Below are 21,170 nucleotides of genomic sequence, written 5' to 3' on the forward strand. Positions count from 1 at the left end.
CCGTTTTCAACCAAAAACGTACCTTTCCCCTCTCAGCCGATTCCCTTTTCAACCAAAACAAAAATTGCATAAAATGTAGAAATTTATTTCAAATATAAGAATTTTTAGATATTAAAATTATTTTTTATGTTAATATGTCACAACATGTATAATATTATATGAATTAATTAAAATAATAATATCAATAATATGTATAATTATAATATTACATAAAAATAAAAATAAACTAATAGGTATGTAGTAAACAGTAAGAATTCAATATTTTCACCAACTACTTTAAGATAATTGTTTTCGATCTAACTAAGGGTGCATCAACTGTTTTTCGTTTAATCACAGAGCTAACAATTTACCTCAATATTGTATTCCTATCATATGGCTTATGGCTGTGTGATAAAATATGTTCACGATGATCTTGTACAACAACTTTATTTTTTGTTAACACTTTAGCATTACAATCTCTTTGAATACATCGCCAACGAGTTGAATTTTTTTTTTTTTTGTTCTCTGATCAGATACTAAATTTAGAACTATCTAAAACTAATAACGGTTTTTCACTTTTACTTTTGATAAATTCAGCCATATTATAATTTTGAACGTTGAAAACTATGGAAACGACGCAACGAGTGGTACACGGGCTGACACTATATTTATTGCACGCACGAATATTGATTTTACAAAAATTAAACAAGTACCTAACAGAAAATATAATCAGTTATTGATGTTTTATCTTAGCTATAAAAGATAGCGATTATCTACCATACGTATAACGATTAACGATCGGTCTTGCATTTACATACCATATAAACCTATATACTATACCTAGGAGTTCACATTATAATCAAACACGACGATCACTGATCAAATAATTGATGACAAAAATTATATATAAGTTTTAATAATTATAAATTATATGCCTAATACATATGTAGGTATATACCTTAAAATATAATATATTAAACTTTTTAATTTGTGTAATTTTCAATTAACTTATTTTATATTAATATTTTACTTAATAATTATTGATAAAAATTGTATATTACTATACTATTACTAGATTATGAGCGGAGCAATGAATATATTGATCTTACAAGGATGTGTTTTTTTGTTTTGTGGCTGTTTACAAGATAAGTTGTCGAAATAATGCTTCGATTTTAAACTTCAATAGCTTTTCCGGTTGGAAAGTGAATCTAGTTGGTGCATTGAGGAAGTCAAATTTTAAAATTCCCAGTAGTTTTCAAAATCAGCGGGAAAAACAAAACAAAAAAAGCGGATAAGTAAGTGAATGTCACTCTGCTGTACAGTAGGTTACAAGTTGATTACTGTAATGGATGATAATGAATTTGAATTTAATGATATAATCATTGTAAACAAAAAACAATTCTGAGTGGAGACGATCTATCAATCTAGGATATGTTATACTATATTAATTTATTATATTATTATTTAAAAAAAAAAAAAAAAAAAATGTAGATAGGTACCTATAAAATAAATTCCAAATTAATCAAATCATATTCATTATATACCCAATAACCCAACTCACTCAGTCATTCATAGTAGTTAAATACAATTCCTACAATGAATGACTAAGTGAGTTGGTTTGTTGGATATATTATAATGAATATGGCTTGATTAATTTGGAATTTATTTTATAGGTCTTTTTTTTTTTAAATACTAACAATACAATAAATTGATATAGCATAACATATTCTAGATTGATAAACCATCTCTACTAACTAGCATTTTTTGAATACAATGATACTATATCATTGATTTCAAATTTAATACCATCCATTAGTCATTACACTAACCCACTTGTAACCTACTGTACCTACAGCAGTGACATCCACTTACTTACCTGCTTTAAAAAAAATAAATATACCTTTTTTTTACTTACAGTGTAACTCTTTATTTTTATATAACATTTTTTTTATGAATAAAATGTCATTTTCTTGAGATAAAACTAAAAATACTAACATTAAAAAAATATATTCTTAAAAAAATATCATTAAGATAAAATAAATGATAAGAAGAAATTCACATAAAAAATACTAGGAACCTAAAAGTCTAATATCTAACATAATATGCATACATATTTAAAACCGTAACCATCTTAATAATTAATAACCTACAATGCCATATAATAATTAGTTATTTATTAAAAATAATAGTAAATACAATAATAAGTTAAAAAAATAAAACTGTTTACATTGAATAATAAAATCATAATTCATTTTTCATCAAATTTTAAATTAAATTCCTAAACATAATGAGGTATAAAATTAAGATAGGTAGTACAATTTTGAAAATAATCACATGGAAAATCACTCAACATTTTTTGTTTATTTTATAACTAATAGGTCTTTTTGGGTTAAAAATGTAACAAAAAATATTATTGGCAATTAATATAAACGTAATCCAATACAGTACAAATTTTTAAATGTATAAGTGCTATTATAGAATTTAAATAAACTAAATAAAATATGTATCAAGCTTATACAAGAAATATTGTTACTCTTAATTTTTTTTTTTTAATCAGTTATAATTTGTAACTTTTTAAGGTGTCAGCAGTTTAAAAAATAGTTTTTTCTTTGTTTATAATTATTAAAAATAAATCATGGAAATTAATAATACTTATTTAGTTTAAAAAGTAAACATGTGTTGATAAGTAGTAGGTTAAAACGTTAATAAATTAAACATTTATATTTTTTTAGGATTGAAATTGATTTAAGTAGTTATATGGTTATTTTTTTTTAGCAAAGACAATAGATAATTAAAATTTTTTTATACATTGTATATTATTTAAGGCAGAGATATTTAAAATAATTATCATAGATAATTTATAATAGTTTAGTTAAAAAATGTTTATAGTTAATATGTATGTAATAACAAAGTACACATATCAATAAAATAAATACAAAACATTGTAAAACTGTGTACGTAAATCTCAAGTGAAACAATAAACTAATGAACTTTAAATTCTAAAAGTACTTTGAAATTAAATCTGATTACACTCAAATAATACTGAAAATTAAGTTTGAAAACCATTTTTGTATACCTACTAACCTAATTGAATATGTCTTCATTATTAATAATAAATATTATTATTCAAAAAATGTACCTAAAAAAATAAATAGATTTATGAACATATAACATGGTTGTAAAAAAGCTACGTGTTTGAACGATTATTTTTAAAGACATTCATGATATTAATATCATAAATTAATTACTTTTAATAGTCAATAAATTATATTGTTTCACAATAAAACAAAATATTAGGTTTTCATTATTTCATTTTTAATGAATAATGCATAGGGAGTACGTCATATATTATAAGTAATAAAAGATTTAATTGAAATAAATCATAAGTGATGATGAAATTACAAGGCATCATACAAACGAAGAGTTAACGACAAAATAATGTGCAATTGTTTTTGGAAACAATAGTATTGTGAGTGATTAATAGATTGCGAACTTATCAAAATCAGACATCTAATTAAGATTTTTAACTAATTATTGGAAAAATGTAAACCTATGAACAATATATGTTATTTATTCAGTTATTTAAAATTGGTTAAGAAATTACAGTATTTTAAGATAAAAATAAATAGAAATAATCAATAATCAAAAAAATTAAAATTAAAAAAATAGTCAATAATGAAATGTTTAAAATAATATAATTAATATTTTGTAATAAATTATTGTTTTATAAAAATGCGCTAAAATCATTCATTAACATAATTATAAATTTCTAAATTGGTTAAGTGATTTATCTAAAACCATATAAAACATAAACTCATTAATCTGAAGAAAAAAATCCCTACAAACAATTTTATATATTATTTTTTTTAACCTAATAAATAGCTTATAAATGTATAACCATTATATTCAAGTAATAGTATTATTAATTATCAAAATTTTTAGAAATCATGTGGCTACTTGAACATCATGTGATGATGATTCAAGAACCTCCATTAAAAATGTATCAATTGGCGAATCCCCAATAAGTTTATAAAAGAATAAATGTTCCAGACATTTTAAACCTATTGAGCGTAATGAAGGAAGCCGAAGAAGTAGTTTAGCAAATCGCCCAGGTTCTTCTGGATGTGTTGTACGGCAATATTCTTCTAACGCAACGTATACCTTATCACGTAATATCTCCACTTCATTCACAGACTGCAAACCTTTTGAACCTAATACAAAAATAAGAACTATTAGTTATATGAATAAAGAAAAATGTATTCTTTGTATAAGTAATTGATATTTATAAATAATTTTAAAAAAATTACCTGGATTAAAAAGAATAATAGTACGCAAGCAGCCAAGCTCTGTTCTATCCATACTCATATCTCTCATTTTAGCAACAAGTTCAGTGAGTACACGATCAAATATAGCTTCAACGCCAGCTTGGTGAGCTGAATCTCTGTCAACAGTAAGTCCAGTAGCTAAAACTATACCATCTTTTACACTGATTGATCTATGGGAAAATGCTGCAATCATCAACTCATTCCAACCTACAAGTGAAAAGTAAATAAAATAAATATGTTGCATGCTATAACATAATTTGGGATTTGTATATTTACTTACCAGCTCTCAATAATAAAACTTGATCGCCTAGAGGTAAATTTTTAAAATGTGGTATATGCTTGGCCCACTCAACAAGTTGTATTAACTGCTTATCAGTTGCTTGACAAATAGCACCAACAGTATGTTGAGGATGCTGAAAAAAATTATTTTTTAATTAAATACACTGTCATTTACAATATGAAATTTAGCTGAATGTATTTAGTTAATATATTCATATAATCATATTTGTGCAAAAAAACCTTACTTGTTGCTCTATATACTGTTGTTCAGTCTTTATAGCATCAGCTTTATTCTCAGCCCTTAATATGAGTTCTACTGGCATATCAGTATTAGAACTGCTTGTGGGCTCAACTTCGATGTTGTTATGATCTCGTTCTTTTGTACGCTGCCTTTCTTCCTAAAATTTATTGAAACAACTTATTATCTATGATATACGAAAATATAGACTTTTTGAGCTTTATATTATTAATGGTACTTTAACCAATATCCTTACTTATTCTAAGTATAACAAATTATATTTAAATCAAATTAATAAACAACAAACAATAAAGGTGTACCTACACTTGTATACTAATATATTTCAAACAGAAATTTATTTTATATAATTAAAAAGTTACACAATTGTAAATTATTTTAATTGTTGAATTTTTTTGTATTATTGATAAAATCTTAGAAATTTGGTAGATATTTATAATTTTATTATCTCATGGTGGTACACATATTTTCGTCATAACATATTATGTTGAATTATTTTCAAACTAACCAATTTTCAACAAACATTTTTAAACTTACAAATTTCTTATAAATGTTTTAATGCCTTGTTGTAAAGAACCTATTTATGTTTTTATAGAAATATCATGAGAATCCGGAACAACCATCTATGTTTTATAAATAGGCATCATAATAACAGCCAGAAGGGCCAATTTCTTTTGAAACGCCCGTGATATAATTATTTTTAAAACTTAAGCAAGCACCTATCTACCCACCCACAAGCACTGAAAAAAATTCTTCAAAACGGCAGTTGTTTTAGACAAAACCAACTTTTGATGCCTCTAGTCCACAAAACACAGAGGCTAAAAAAATTGAATGTACTTATTTATGGCTATAAATGTATCACTGATCTTATTATTATTGGTGTCATGTACTATTTAAGATAGTACGGTAAAAGTACAAAAACGTCTCGAATTGATTGTAAATATAGGTGGATGACGACAATAACCCACCTGCACAGCTTCTCTTTTCATGCCCATGGTCAAACATTTTTGATATCTGCAGTACTGACACCGATTTCGTTGACGCTTGTCGATAATGCATTTGTTTTCTTCGCGACACGCATAAGACAAATTTTTCCTCACAGTGCGTTTGAAGAACCCTTTGCACCCTTCACAACTATATGGAGGTTCATATACATAATTAAAATTAATTGGCTTTAGACACTGGAAAAAAGAAAAACGCAGATTTACCTGTAGACCCCGTAATGTTTTCCACTGGCACGATCGCCACATATGGAACACAGATGTTTCGAACCGCTGAGTGGATGGTTGGGCGGGTAATTCGGAGAATCTTGTACGTTGCAAGAATTATTCATCATACTGTTCCGGTCGACATTATATAATCTATAAAGAATAGGAAAAGAAGAAAACATAATTTAAATTTACTACAAATCTAGTAATGAATATTTTTGTATTTTACATCATATACATTTTGTTACAATTTTCATCTATTCTGGAAAATTTATTAGAACATACTTCATGTCTTTATACACTTGTTAATTATCAATGGGCTTTAGTGAAATGTTTTTATGAGTAACAGTATTTTCTAATGTATGCATAATACACCAAGAAAAATTTAATGAAACTATACAACTACCTTAGTATAAGAAAACACAAACTTTTAATCCATGAGCTAAATTTAAATTTTAGACAGCTAGTTTGCTATACCATTGATTATAAGTAGCTAAAATGTATAATGATAACTGTTACAATTGATATTCAATTAACTTTAAAATTAAAACATTGATAATGCATATATTGGGTGATTCTTTTATCATTGAACACTAATTATTTTAAAAATTACTAATGTTTTTGAAAATATTTTTTTTTAAATATTTTTTATCCTTATCATTTTTAAAGTTTTATACTTTTTTGAATGACAACATAGAGTTTTAATTTCATATTCCAAAGCAGAATATTTTTCTAAGTATTTTGATTCATAAAAATCAAATTTAGGTCGAGTAGTTTATGAGTTATAAGTATTTAAAGTTTAGACAAGCGGAGTAGTGGACAAAAATTTCGCGGGGTAACCACATACCACTCCACTCTGCCAATCTAAACTTTAAATACTTATATCTCATAAGCTACTAGCCCTAAATTCAATTTTTATGAATCAAAATACTTAGAAAAATATTCTGTTTTGGAATATGAATTTAAAACTCTATGTTGTCATTCAAAAAATTAAAAAACTTAAAAAATGATAAAGATAAAAAATATTTAAAAATATAATTTTTTAATAAAAACGTTGGTTTTTAACAACTTGAAACTATGTAAAAAAATATTTTCAAAAACATTAATAATTTTTGAAATAATGAGTGTTTAATGATAAAAGAATCACCCGGTAGAGTGGACTAAACTTTAACTTTATAATAAAAGATAATTAACTGAACTTTAGTAATACTCCATAATAGGTATAATTTGGGTGTTAAACTGATAAATGTCTGCCACACCTACTTATATAGCTTATTTTAACAAAGTTTTATAAACAAATGATCAAAGCAAAAAAATGTGAACTTAACAAAAATTAAGTATTAATACATTAAACATTTTACATTAAGTCAATTATATTATATACTTAACCTAATTGCAAAAAGAATTATGTATAATCATATAATTACAGTAGGTACTACACTTTTTAAATAAAATGGATCAACTAAATATTTTTAACTCCTAAACAAAGATAAAAAAAAATCCTCACTAATAAAACATTTTATTTACAATTTAAGGCCACAACTATGAATGTGGAAGCATGTATATAAATATTAAATTATAGTTGACTGCAATATCAGAGATATTATACACCTAAACATGCAGATATTTTTACTTATTAAGATCAATCACAGATTAATATACAAAATTAGTAACATAACCTATATTACTATTTATATTATAGTACTTATTATGTTATAGTTTATAATACAACATGTTAACTTTTAATAAATCACAATCAAATTGTCAAAGAAGAAAAACAGTAACTATGAAATAGGTACTAAAGAGAGCTTTTTACTTTTTACATTTGTAGGTATATAATATAATGTATAGTTGTAGACATTTATTTTATTTTATATCACAAATAAAACAAAATACTGAAATTGATAATTTGTGTTGTTTGGTTTAAAATTATAATAGTCAAGTGATAAAATTAAAATAAAGTATGTATAGTTAATAGTTATAACATTCATTCAATAGAATAAATATTACGATAAAAAATAAGTAGGTACCTATACTAAAAAAAAATATCAAGTCTCTAATAGGCATAACATATATTTATAAAAATATTATGATTTAAGTTAAAACTTAAAACACATAAAGTAGGTAGGTACTTTTTCAGAGTTTTACATCAGAATACATAAATCTTACTCTGAGGCAATAAACGTCATATTTAGCACCTCAAGAGGTATTTCATGCTTAACACATGGTTTCACAACACAATACAATATTTGGAAGATTTTTCAGAAATTTACTGTTTTTATTCAACTACACTGTATACGCATTTAAATATATTATTATATTTATCGAATTTGTAGTTGCAGTGCTAGCATAACTTCTGTAACTTTTATATCTCAGTCACGCCAATAGAAATATCTATAGACGAGCGCTTAGTAAAAACGTATTTTATAAAAAAACGATAAACAAAAACAATATAAAAAATTAAAAACAATACTTTCATATACGTCCCGTCCAATATTCAAATTTCAAACAAACCGGTAATCTAACCCATCATTACAATTTACCTGTCACTTGAATACATGGTGTACGAGTTGGAATACATTTTAAACGTCTTAGAAAACTCTTCAATTTAACGTAAAAAAAAATAATAATCGTCGAAGCACACTATTTGGACCGAACATCAGTAGGTATAACAACACTGAAGACCAAACACACTATATTAAAATAATTATAATATGTACATTGTACAATGCAAATACTATTATTATAAACGATAGCAAAAAATATATTTTGTCAGCAAAAATAAATGTTTGTCTTTGATTTATTGTGATATACACTAGTACACAAAAAAGAATGTACCTACTATGCTAAAATTACGTTACAACTGAGACGTGCACACTGCGAGAGCATTGCGAAATATAACGGAATGAAATAATTGATGAATACGGCTTGTAAGTGAAAAAAAAACATCGTATAAACACAACAATGACGATTATATTGGTTGTAATAATATTAGGTCATTTATGTTTGTTACACGTCGACAGCGCATTATTGATAATGTTAATAATATGTACATCGAGTTCAGCGAAATATTAGATAATATTATGGTAGGTATTCAATATTTACACTATAATATTATAGTATGTCGGATTTTCACGGAAAAATAAGATACTTTATTATTTAATTAAATGTGAATGTATACTATATGAGTACCTATATTGCTGTATATTCATTATACATATTAAAATACCGACGCATACTCGTCGAATCAGACGAATTTAATTAAAAAATTTGATAATGAGAATAATATTATATTGGAATGAACAATTATCAGTTTTTTATCGACCGGTTTTATGATTAGATAGGTACGCATACATATATCTACACACAATATAAATATATGTAAATATTATTCATGTCCGAGGTACCTATAAAATCAGTGGTTAAATAACACAAGAATCCGGATTTTTATAGAACGAAAAAAAAAATCGTTTCATATAAAAAGCCTATTACTTTTAAACTTTACGTGAATGAAAAATATTTGAGTTTCAAAACCAGTAAAATATGTAGGCATGCACACGATTTTATTTTGTATATAGAATTATAGATGCATAATAAATAATGTAGTATAATATGGTAATAATATTTCCAAAAAATAAAACATTAAAGGCGTGTACAATGAAATAAGAAATATTTGGTTTATTATAAGTTTATTCTTTTTGGAATAAATGTTGTCAGATTAAATAATGATTTTTATGGGGGAAAAGCAATTCGTAAGCCTATTATGATTTTTATAGTTCGAGTGAATAAAAAATATTTGAATTTCAGAACCAGTAGAATCTATATCTATATCTTTTTTAATGTGCACGTATATGTTTAATATACACAGTATGAAATTGTATTATGGTCCAAGCGACATACCTATAGGTGTAGTGAAATAAATTCTGCAGATTGAGAGTTCATGTCAAGTCTAGTAAAAATAATTGCACAATTATATTTTATAATGTAATAATACTATCATAATCAACAATAACTAATACGAATAATAAAGCAATAACCATTAATAATAATAATACATTTTAATAGTTTTTTAATATTTGTAATTAAATTATTTTTTAATATATAACATGTTCACTTCTACAAGTAATAAACGAAATAAATTTTGAATAATGAATATTAAGACGTACATTAGAATTATTTACTCAATATAAACTATGCTTACCCTGCAGGACTTAAAGGAGCTCCCGGAGGGCTAAAATTAACCATTAGAGTGGCCGTGTCCGGTTTGAGGTCTAGAGGCGACTGAGGACCCATTGAACTCAGTGACAGATTATTGTCCAATCTTAATCCTGTGAACAAACGAATAAAATATTACACATTAAATATAAATACATAAGAAATGTAGATTAAATGTAGGAAATTGTTATCTTATACCTAAATCATTATATCAGTATTATGTAAATTCACTCGTTTAAACAATATTACGTAGGTACATGCAATGTATAGAATATACATGTTATAATTATAGTAATTATATATAACCACAGTTTGTTCAGTATATATACAAAGGGCGCCACGAAAAAAGAGTTCAACTACCAGTCAAGGTACCTAGTATCTACATATAATATAATAGCATGGGCATTTTATACCAAGTATAAAATGTATGATGTATACAGTGTAATTTTTTAAGCATGTTAATCATATTTTATGTTTAAATTATGAATACATTAAAATGCTGATTATTGTAACGAGCAGGATTGGGACTTTATCTCATTTGCATATTTCTTAAAAGATGCTTAAAAATAGCAGAGTAAGCTCAAAATGTATTTCATGATACAGATAACTCAAATTAAAAAATTTTACTTTGCATAATTTGCGGTTTTTTAGTTTTTTGGATTTTTAACTGTTTTGAATAAAAATCGGTCATATTTTAAGAAATTATACTTTAATAAACATGTTTTTGTCAATCGAATTATCAAAAAAATTGTAAATGTATAGAGTACATGATTAAGTAAATAGACTGATTACGCTGTGCAACGTCGTACAATTACAGTGATAATATATAGGTATAATATAATATTACGATAATTCCGTATTAGGTACTTATGGTTCTAATTTATGTTAGGTATTAATTTTGTTGGTTTTTTCGTTGATTCCTAATGTGATTATTAATCGCCGATTATCAACGAAAAAACGTTGAAACTACTCATTAGAATTTTGATTTAGATGATCAAAATTTAAAAAAATCATCTGCTAAATAATTCTCAGTAAAAAAAGTTAAAAAATAAAATAGAAGTTTGTATCGTCACAGGACACTTCTTAAGTAGAGTAAAAAATATTAAACATTTGAAGATGTGGCATTTAGCTATTTAGGTGTACATAAAAGTTCTAAAATTAAGAATTTGAATAAACATAGGTACTATTAAAAGGGGAAATCGGGGCAAATATGCTTTAAAATTCACCTTGTATATGGTTATAATAGTATTAACCATATTGTGTAAAATATACATTTTACTACTTGCGATGATTCGATGACTAATGGAAAACACGATTGAATTGCTATCTACCGGTTGTTGCGTTGTTGTACGAATATAATATGTGCGCTATTGATTTTTTATACATATTTGCATTATTATAAGTCTTCAATAATCTATATTATGTATTTCATATATATATATATGTGTGTACAAATTATGTTGATGGTTGTTATTTGTTAAGGAAAATACATTTTTTTTTTTTTTTTTTTTTTTTTAATGTGGTATTATTGCCATTTTAAATTTTATTAAAAATAAATATTTTTAAAGACGGAAAATTTAATTTTCGATATAATGAGTCAAAGAAATGGTATTCATGGTAGAAATAAATGTGCGCGATGAAATCGAGGAAATGTAATATTGAATTTAAAAATAAGTGCTCAAAAATACATATTAATCTAACCCTCTCCAGATTAACCAATAACCAGTGTAAAGTGAGTTCAATAGATAATTTTTTTCCTATGTTAATAAATAGGAAATTTACACGTTTGTAAGCCAAACCTAATCAGCCTATTTGAGTCCAACAGGCAAATATGTCAATTAATCGAAAGTCCAATAAACGGCGACTTTACTGTTGTACCGACTATGTAGGTACCTACTTAAGATTTTTTATCGGAGATAAAAATACAGTGGCAACACAGACTGTACACGGGTTACTGCGAATATACCCGACTACGATATTATAGACATTATGATGAAAAAATAAATTATAATAGAGACACATTCGATATTATATTAAAATCAAACGCTATACACTATTGAAATATTTATCTCATTTAAATCTTTTCTTGGCAAATTACCGTATATATATATAGGAAGTATGAGTGACAAAGATAATATAGGCGTGCGATTTTCATTTTTTTTTATGCATTAAAAACACGAAGACCATTTCACACATACATAACACACGTTACAACAAATACCACAGCTATAGCTATGAGTGATGTTTTTTTTGAAAACAGCAACGATGTATAGACATGTGTAGTACTCGTATAATAAACATAATGTATACACATTACACACACACACACTATAAATTGCGTTACTGTGAAATCGTAGAGCTATATAGTAGCATTTTAAATGTATAATATGTCGATATAATGTATAGTGTGCATAATGGATATTATATACGTATAGTATAAATTGAAATATCCACATGCGATAAGGTGTATATACTATAGCTAATATTATATAGTAACCTCGAAAGAAACTAAAAAACGTAGGTAATAATAATGTAATATTATAGATTAAAAATATAGGTACCCACACGGCTACACCTATCTACTAATATTTATGTCTTGGCAAGACAATAATGCACATCCAAGACAGTCTTGGATGTGCATTATGCACGTTAAACTGCAGGTAGTAAAAAATATTCTATTAACACTATTCGTGCCACCTAAATTATTCATAATTTTAAATATCAACTAACAGTAAGTTGTATTTATGGTTACGGTATTGTGAATATTGCGTGGATTATAATAACACATTCTGCATTTTGTGGCGTTTTAACACACGACGACAAGCGGTTAGTGCAAGCTAAAAATGCATAGCGTATACGTATGCAATTGATATCAGGTTAGTATACCCAAAAATGGTATAAGCAAATACAAATAATGACTAATAGGTATATATACATAATACTTTTCATAGATACCTATATTGAAATTTTAAATGACTTATTTACAGTCCATTTTTAGGCGTTAATGTGCTTAAATTATGGCAAAAGAAAGTGGTTAATATTATTATGCCAAATTTATGTTATTCTGTTATCCTAACACATATTGGGAGCGAAAACTCTCCTCGACCTTCACCTCTACAAATTTAATGTAAAAAAAAATACACGGGTAATATAGTAGCATAATGATACGACCTTGAATACTTTTATTCACTGCATAATAGGTATCCTCTTTTCAACCGTTGACTTGTATGCCCTTGATTTGGTTATATAGTAACAATAAAAATACGTTGAAAGAAAAATGAATAAAAGCAAATTTTAATCTATATGATCGTATATTTTCTGTATTGTATACTATTCACAAACAATAATTCAACCAATAAGCATATTGTGTTTTAAGCAATGAAGTGTAGGTACCTACCTATATTCACTGAAAATATAGTGTTAATTAGTACGATGTTCAAAGTTAAGATTGCAATATATTCAAAATGATTACCAAGCATCATCGATAATAACAAGAATTCTGCAATAATGTTTTATTAATATGCAACTATCGGATTACACTAATAGTTTACAGTTGGCTATATTTACCACATGTAGGTGGTAGTACATATACTATACCTATATATTATGTGAATAAAGTTAAATACCAGGGATTAGAAGCGGTGATTTTCTGTCTTTGTCTAACACACGTGGGACATACAATACGCCTGACAAAAATTAAGGTACTTCTAGTTGTTCGATTTAAAATATGTTAAGATGTGTCAATTGGTATACAAGTTTACTTTGCATCGGTCGAAGCCCTTTTTCGATTGTAGCAATATTTTGATAAGAATAAATATTTTAAATTTTATAAATTTGTCAATTTTTTTTATTAAATATATTAAAAATATGCTTCGACAGATGCGAAGTAAACTTGTATACCAATTGACACATCTTTACATATTTTAAATCGAACAACTAGAAGTACCTTTATTTTTATCAGGCGTATTGTATATGTCCCACGTGTGTTAGACAAAGACAGAAAATTACCGCTTCCAATCCCCTTAATTAGGTTCTTATATTCACATATTAAAATCGGATAAGCTTTATATAAAATTTCACAATTTTACATAGGTAGGTACATATATGTTTCTGTATGCTTCTGTCGAAATCAGTGAAATTAAAAATACTTTTAAAACCTAGGTATTTATATACAAACAAAAGTAGTTATTTAATACCAAGAAAGTCGCATTTCTATTCATAAGTTGTTGAGTGTACCTAGTCATTAAGTAAATTACTGTAAGAGATGCGATACATTTTAATTCAATGATAAAATATCAGTAATAATTATACTATAAAAAATGATACGAAACGATGCGTCAGATTCTATTTTTAAGGGTACATATATTTTCAAATAATTCTAATACGGCTTAAATGTTATAGAAGTAGATTGAACTAATTTTTGATAAAATCATTGCATATATATTTAGATATATTTATATAGCATACGTTTGGACGGGGTTTATATAGACTTGGAAACCACAGAACTACCAACTGGCACAAATAATCCTTGAGACTCGGAACGTGCTTATATATAGCTTCATTTTTGAATTTTTCAACCTATATAGGATAGGTTCACAACCCGCCTAACACAAATTTTGTTATGACTCACAAAAATTATAGAATATATTTTTATTTATATTAAATGTTGCCACTGGTTACACAAATAAAAGATATTTTTAAATAATTTATAAAATACAATAATGAATAATATATTTTTGTAGCTTATTATTATTACTCAAAAACTAATAGACTATTTTTATGAAAATTGCAAGGAATGTTTATAAAGTATAATTTTTTAACCACGTTCGAAAATGAACTAAGTGCTATATCCAATTCATCATAGGTGGATTGCTCATTTTGGTCGGAGGAGTTCACAGAGTTAGGTACCATATTACCATAATAGTTGGTTATCATCAGGTTATACAGCTAATATTATATACAATTTACAATTGTATTATAAATATGCACTATTGTTATAAACTTATATATATAGGTATTATATACATTAATGAAACTAGAATATTGTATTACAAGCCAAATGATGAATATGAAAAAAAATTCTACCTAATTAATAACGGAAATTATATAAAATATAAATACTGCAATTATAATACAGATATGATTTGGCCGATCAAAGTACACGCATACACCGCTTAACCACGTATATACTATAGTTATACGTAAATGTATTGTATTATACACTTAAACACTTGACGATATAATACCTAAATGCATAGTGCATCGTTTGTGAACTATTGAGGCAGAATACCACACATAAACATATGGAAAAAACACGTAGGCACACATAAAAACAAAATTTTTACGTATGGAGGCAACCCAATCAAATCATTCCTTTGATTGGCCTTGACATTTTGATAACGTCTAATAATGGAACGAGCGGACGAGAGCTTTATATAACATATAATATTATATGCTTTAGGTGCACGACTATACTCGCTCTCGTACGTACACGCGGTGTTACGTGTTAGTATATAAGTTAATTATTTATGAAATGCAGCGAACTAACTGCAGCACTTGGGCGGAGTCGGGTGGGAGATTTCAATGCAGTTATGAACATGCACATGCGCAGGCGTACCACAAAAATGCACATCAAGCGTTCGTTTTATCGAATTTGTACAAGGTTGGTGTTCACGCAACGATATATTGGACGACATGTCGCATTTCGAATTCGAATACAATACTAATTATCAGAAATGTATCTGAATCGAAACGATACATATATATTATTATTATATACTGTCGTATTATATAATTGTTCACATCGTACTATACGACCATATAGGTATTAAATAAATAAATAATAAATTAAAGAAAACACAGTATGGATATATAATCTTCCTCGCCACACGACAGACGTTGACGCACATACATATTGGGTCATCGGGTAGTCGCGGTAATACTATACACACAGATTTCTAAATAATAGACGTAAAATATTATTATACGACTTAGGTATTGCGATTGGGTTACACACTTACACAGCGCATTCAGGGTCAAAACCACATTTCCGCTTAAAATATATCTGCCTTAACGCATTACGTTTCTGATTTATCAATTCAAGGCATGCGGCATAGGTAGATATTATCCTTTTTTTAAGTACATGATATATTATGAGCATGATCATGCCATGATAATATGTACGACATCAAAAAGGGCATTTTTAATCAAGACCAAATCATTATTCAATAATTTACAGAAAAGAAAGAGAGTATAAGAAGTAATAGATACCTAAAATATGGGATTCTACCTATTTATCTAGCGAAAAAATACCGATGTCGTAAAAGTCAGCGATCATTCAAAAGTGCGATTTATTTATTATAATTTATCTTTATTTATAACTTATAAGCATACATTTTTCAAATTAAATCAATATTAAAAGTACAATAAAAGTCGTAAGCCTAAAAAGTTTTTTAAAATTCATCCCTTTGGTAATATACTTTATTGTGCCACCCATAAGAGGTATACCTATACCTATAAAATACAAATAACTTATGTTTAATATATTTTTTTGAATAATTCAAAACAATACGATATTATGTATGCATTTATGCGGTTACAAAGTGCACAATATAAAAATGCGTACTTAGGTGTTATATTTCATATAAACAATTGATATTGTATATTAACTGAATGATGCAATTGATTTTAGCGTCAGATTATAATTGTACTCTAGTGTATTGTAACGTTGTACACTTGTACGTCTTTCTTAACATTGAATTTCCATTGTTGTTTTATGGTTTTTTTTCAACTAAAAATGAATAGCTATAGGGTTTCGCAATAAAACAACACTTATAATAATGCTAATTTTTCAGATTTTAAAGGCCCCAAAAAATGTCCTCCAAAAAGTTAAATTTAAATATTTTGATTGTTACGAACGATAATAAGTATAAAAGAAGTACTGCAGGACTATCCAGACTTGACAAACCCACACTTTTATGTTTCATTCAAATGACCAAGATTTCACGCCTTATTTTAAAATAAAAATGTTTAAATATCTCAACATCTTAAGATTACAATACACAAATAGGTAGTGTTAATTTATATAATACTAATAAGAATTCATTTCGAAAGCGTAAGAATTTATTCAAACAAGATAAAATATGATATGGTTCCAAGACAGCGCGGCAGTATGAAGAATGAAAACAGAGACTTCAAAATATGTAAATTTAATGTACACATTAAATACGATTAATGTAACAAGTATGATATTATATAGTAAGTATAGGTAATCGAATGTGATTTCAGAGTTGTAATACGTAAAACATTTGAGACCCACTACATATATGCTTATAAAGTAGGAATATGCATACGAAACCACAGTGTATTATCTTAATACTTAACATATATATTTATAATCTATTACTTAGTATTTACTACCAATACCATATTTAATCGTTAAAATATTAATTTTGTATGTAATAAGAATAGAACATAATTACACTGATAGCCAATTGAAGTCTGGAATGTACCTACAGCCAAATGACAAATTTTGTAAACATAGAAAAAAACTATTAGATATCAATGAAAAAATTGAGGGGACTTGAGCTAAAGATAATTTTAGAATATATTATAGCCTATATAGTCCTAAAAAGGCAAGAATATATATTATTTTGTAACGGGATAAAATATTTCTTTCTAATGTGATGTAATAACTCAAAAATGTTTTTTTTTAATATTTGTTTATTATAGAGATTATAATATAGTTATTAGTTATTCAACTTGTGACTGGTATTGTTAAGGGATTTAAAATTTGTTAATTTTAAAAGGACATTGTACTTTTAATATTTTAGTGATTTGACCTACATGATACAATTTAAAGGTAAGAATATTATCCTTAAGGACACCTCGTAAGTATTTTTGTCGATATTTTAATTTAAAACAGTTAGCAGATCTAGATATAATTCTCACTACGTTTATTTTAAATTTTAAAATAGGGTAATTATTCACTCTACTATTAAAAACAACAAACTAAAACTGAATACTGATTCTTCTTAATGTTAAATGTACTATGGTATGCATTATTAAGACGGAGATAACACATGCGGGTCCTCTTAAGGAGTTTAATATAGGCAATATGAAAAAAATATTTGTTGAGTTGATAGTAAATAATTAACCATTTATAGTGGACGCTTATCATAACATTCATAACGTTGAACTTCCACATTTCAATATCATGCTATAGATTTGATGGTGAGAATATCATATGTTTACTTACTTTTTGTCCATCGCAATCGATCTATTTATCAGATAAACCATAATCAACCAAAATTCTATAAACAAATATTTACTAATGTTTTCTAACTGTAATGGTAATTTCAATGATACATGGGCGATCAATGCGTACATATATTTATATTGACGGAACTATGGGAGATACGCACAATTTTCCACCAAAAATGTGTAATAATACAATGCTTGACGCTGTTCTTAAAGGTTATCACGTGACCATAATACCGAAGAAAATAATTGAAGAGTCAAATGTGGCATTGAGCATACGATTCATTTATAGTAATTATTAATTATAACTATGCGATCTTCAAGATGTCTATCGCGATTTAATGCGAACTAAATCTACAAGCGACAATACTCGAATGTACAGCAGCAGTTGAGTATATTAGACACTACCAGAGGAGACTATAATTATATTAGCAGCATTAAGGCGGTTTTTGTGTCACGTAGATAGAAAAATGGTGGTAACGCATCACCGACATGTTGAACATAATATGTACATTTGTACATGACGTAGTGTGCGCATAAGGAATCACTATTGTCTATTCAGAGTATGTGATTGACTACTCTGTGGCAATGAACTTTGATTTGTTATATTATGTACACAATTAATTGTCAATTTTATGGTTAAAATATCATAATATTTTAAGTGTAAATACTTACATATAATAATAAAAGTGTTATAAATATTGTAATATTCTAAATTAACTATCAACGTTGTTTTTAGAAAAAAATTTAACTATTATAAATTATAATTTATCTTATATATATCTTTAATATAGGCGACATTTATAGGTGTGTGCCTACTGAGTAATTCTACCACAATAATTACTTGCAGTGGTGTGATCTATTATATAGTATCATATTTTATTTATAATTGTAAACAATACATGAATATCTAAGATAATTATTTTTTTAAATTGATATATAAACAATAGATAGGTATATTGCAGTAATCAATTGATTATCTTACGTGGTTAATATTATATTAATTTTAATGATAAGGTTCAATAAAATATCCTCTACCATAGTGGTTAAAAAAAATGTAACCTAAACCTTGTATATTAAAAGTTGCTTGAACAGAAACAAGGAAAACATACTCAAAGTTCAAAGAACTAGATAAAAAAATTGAATTTCTATTACCATAAATGTAAAACCAAAGTCGACTTTCAGAGTCAATCATTTTTATATTTAATCATAATATAAATTATAGCCTATGGTTACACAATAGCCTGCATCTGGCGTGGCAATGAATAATGACAAATTTTTAAGACCAGAGTTTGTATAAGAGTATTTTTTTTATCGAATTATATTAAATTAAATTATATTATATATAATCATGTTAGGCTTGACAATATTAGAATAATATCTTGATATTTCACAAAAATATATACAAATTTTATTCGAAACAAACAAGATTGAAGTAGCAAAGGTGATTCAAAAAAAACTATAAATCAGTGGGTAATGTATTATTTTTAATACCAGCATCCAGCATAATAAAACACTGCACGATCGGCATTATGATTTTATCTATACATTATATCAAAAAAATTATTAAATAAATTAAATTTCCAATTTATTGAAAATATCGTTCATTAATATTTATAATACCAAATATATATGCATTGCAAGTAAAAAACAAATGTGTGTAAAAGTAAAAATGCATATCTACAATGTTTCTAAAATTATATTTTATGGTGATATAAACTACCTATAGACGTTTATGATTCAATCTGTACGAGTAAAAATAAAATATCAAAAAATAAAAACTTTAGGCAATTAAATTGTCATGTCAACGATGGTATTTTAAAAGCTAACTGAAACAGAAATATTCAAGCAGAAAAAATAATATAGACTATTACATTTGAAGTGTTTGCCAAGGATCGAATTATACTGCCACAGTGCCACTTTACTCGTAAAATGAAAAAAAAACAAACATTAAGAAATAACAGAGAACGGAAAACCACTCGTAATTCGTAAGTATTAAATATTTACATGTCAGCACTCAACGTTACATCACTTATGGTACGAAACGACTAAAATAAATTACAAAACAAAGGGGAAGAATAGAGGAAGGCGATATAACATAATGTATATATCAATACGGTAAAAATTTAAAATATAACACGGGCTCGTGTCGACAGCAACTAAGAATAAATTAACGTTTATAAAATGCATCGGAAAACAGTCAGATGAAACACGATTATACAGTACGTCAGTACGTGCACCACGTTGTAGGTACCTATCGGTTGTCGAATGTAGCTTTGATACGAAAAATCCGACCGAAAACTCTAAGCAGAAAGTTCCGCTTTTGTCAGACAAATGTGTCAACGCCTATTTACACCAAATAAACAAATATTGACAAAACAGGAGCGAAACAGAAACCCTTTGAAGTTTAGTCGTTTTTGACGTTTTTTTTAACAATCTGTATTCCATGATAGGAGTTACCCACTTATAAGGTATCGTCAAACTTAATATTTAATATTTTAGTAAAAGCAGATTGATACGTGTGCATGATGTATATTAATAGTATGTGAACAGTAACTTTTCCATTTTCTGAGCTGAAAAGAGCATATTTTATTGTTCACTCGATGGAAAGGAGGTCATTTTGCAACGCTCCAACCGACATCAAAAATT

At 26.6% G+C, this 21,170-nt stretch overlaps 1 protein-coding gene across 3 annotated transcripts in view; it reads right to left on the reverse strand.

The window, feature by feature from the left end:
- Window positions 1-866: 866 nt before the first annotated feature.
- LOC107165733 (retinoic acid receptor RXR-alpha-A-like) overlaps window positions 867-21,170 on the reverse strand; it is a 30,897-nt gene continuing 10,593 nt past the window's right edge. For 2 of the 3 annotated variants that reach the window (XM_089216071.1, XM_015514098.2), the window contains exons 2-8: window positions 10,249-10,375; window positions 6,048-6,200; window positions 5,808-5,973; window positions 4,829-4,981; window positions 4,585-4,717; window positions 4,287-4,511; window positions 867-4,190 (exon numbers count right to left, since the gene is read on the reverse strand). In XM_089216071.1, the coding sequence (XP_089072197.1) occupies window positions 3,925-4,190; window positions 4,287-4,511; window positions 4,585-4,717; window positions 4,829-4,981; window positions 5,808-5,973; window positions 6,048-6,200; window positions 10,249-10,375 (1,223 nt within the window). In that variant the 3' untranslated portion in view covers window positions 867-3,924. Of the gene's footprint in view, window positions 4,191-4,286; window positions 4,512-4,584; window positions 4,718-4,828; window positions 4,982-5,807; window positions 5,974-6,047; window positions 6,201-8,590; window positions 8,839-10,248; window positions 10,376-21,170 lie in introns of those variants that run through there. The other variant, XM_089216072.1, reaches the window with a different exon arrangement.

Source organism: Diuraphis noxia, unplaced genomic scaffold (genome assembly GCF_037042655.1).
Source record: "Diuraphis noxia isolate RWA-SAM2 unplaced genomic scaffold, SU_Dnox_SAM2 contig0001, whole genome shotgun sequence".
NCBI classification, from domain to species: domain Eukaryota; kingdom Metazoa; phylum Arthropoda; class Insecta; order Hemiptera; family Aphididae; genus Diuraphis; species Diuraphis noxia.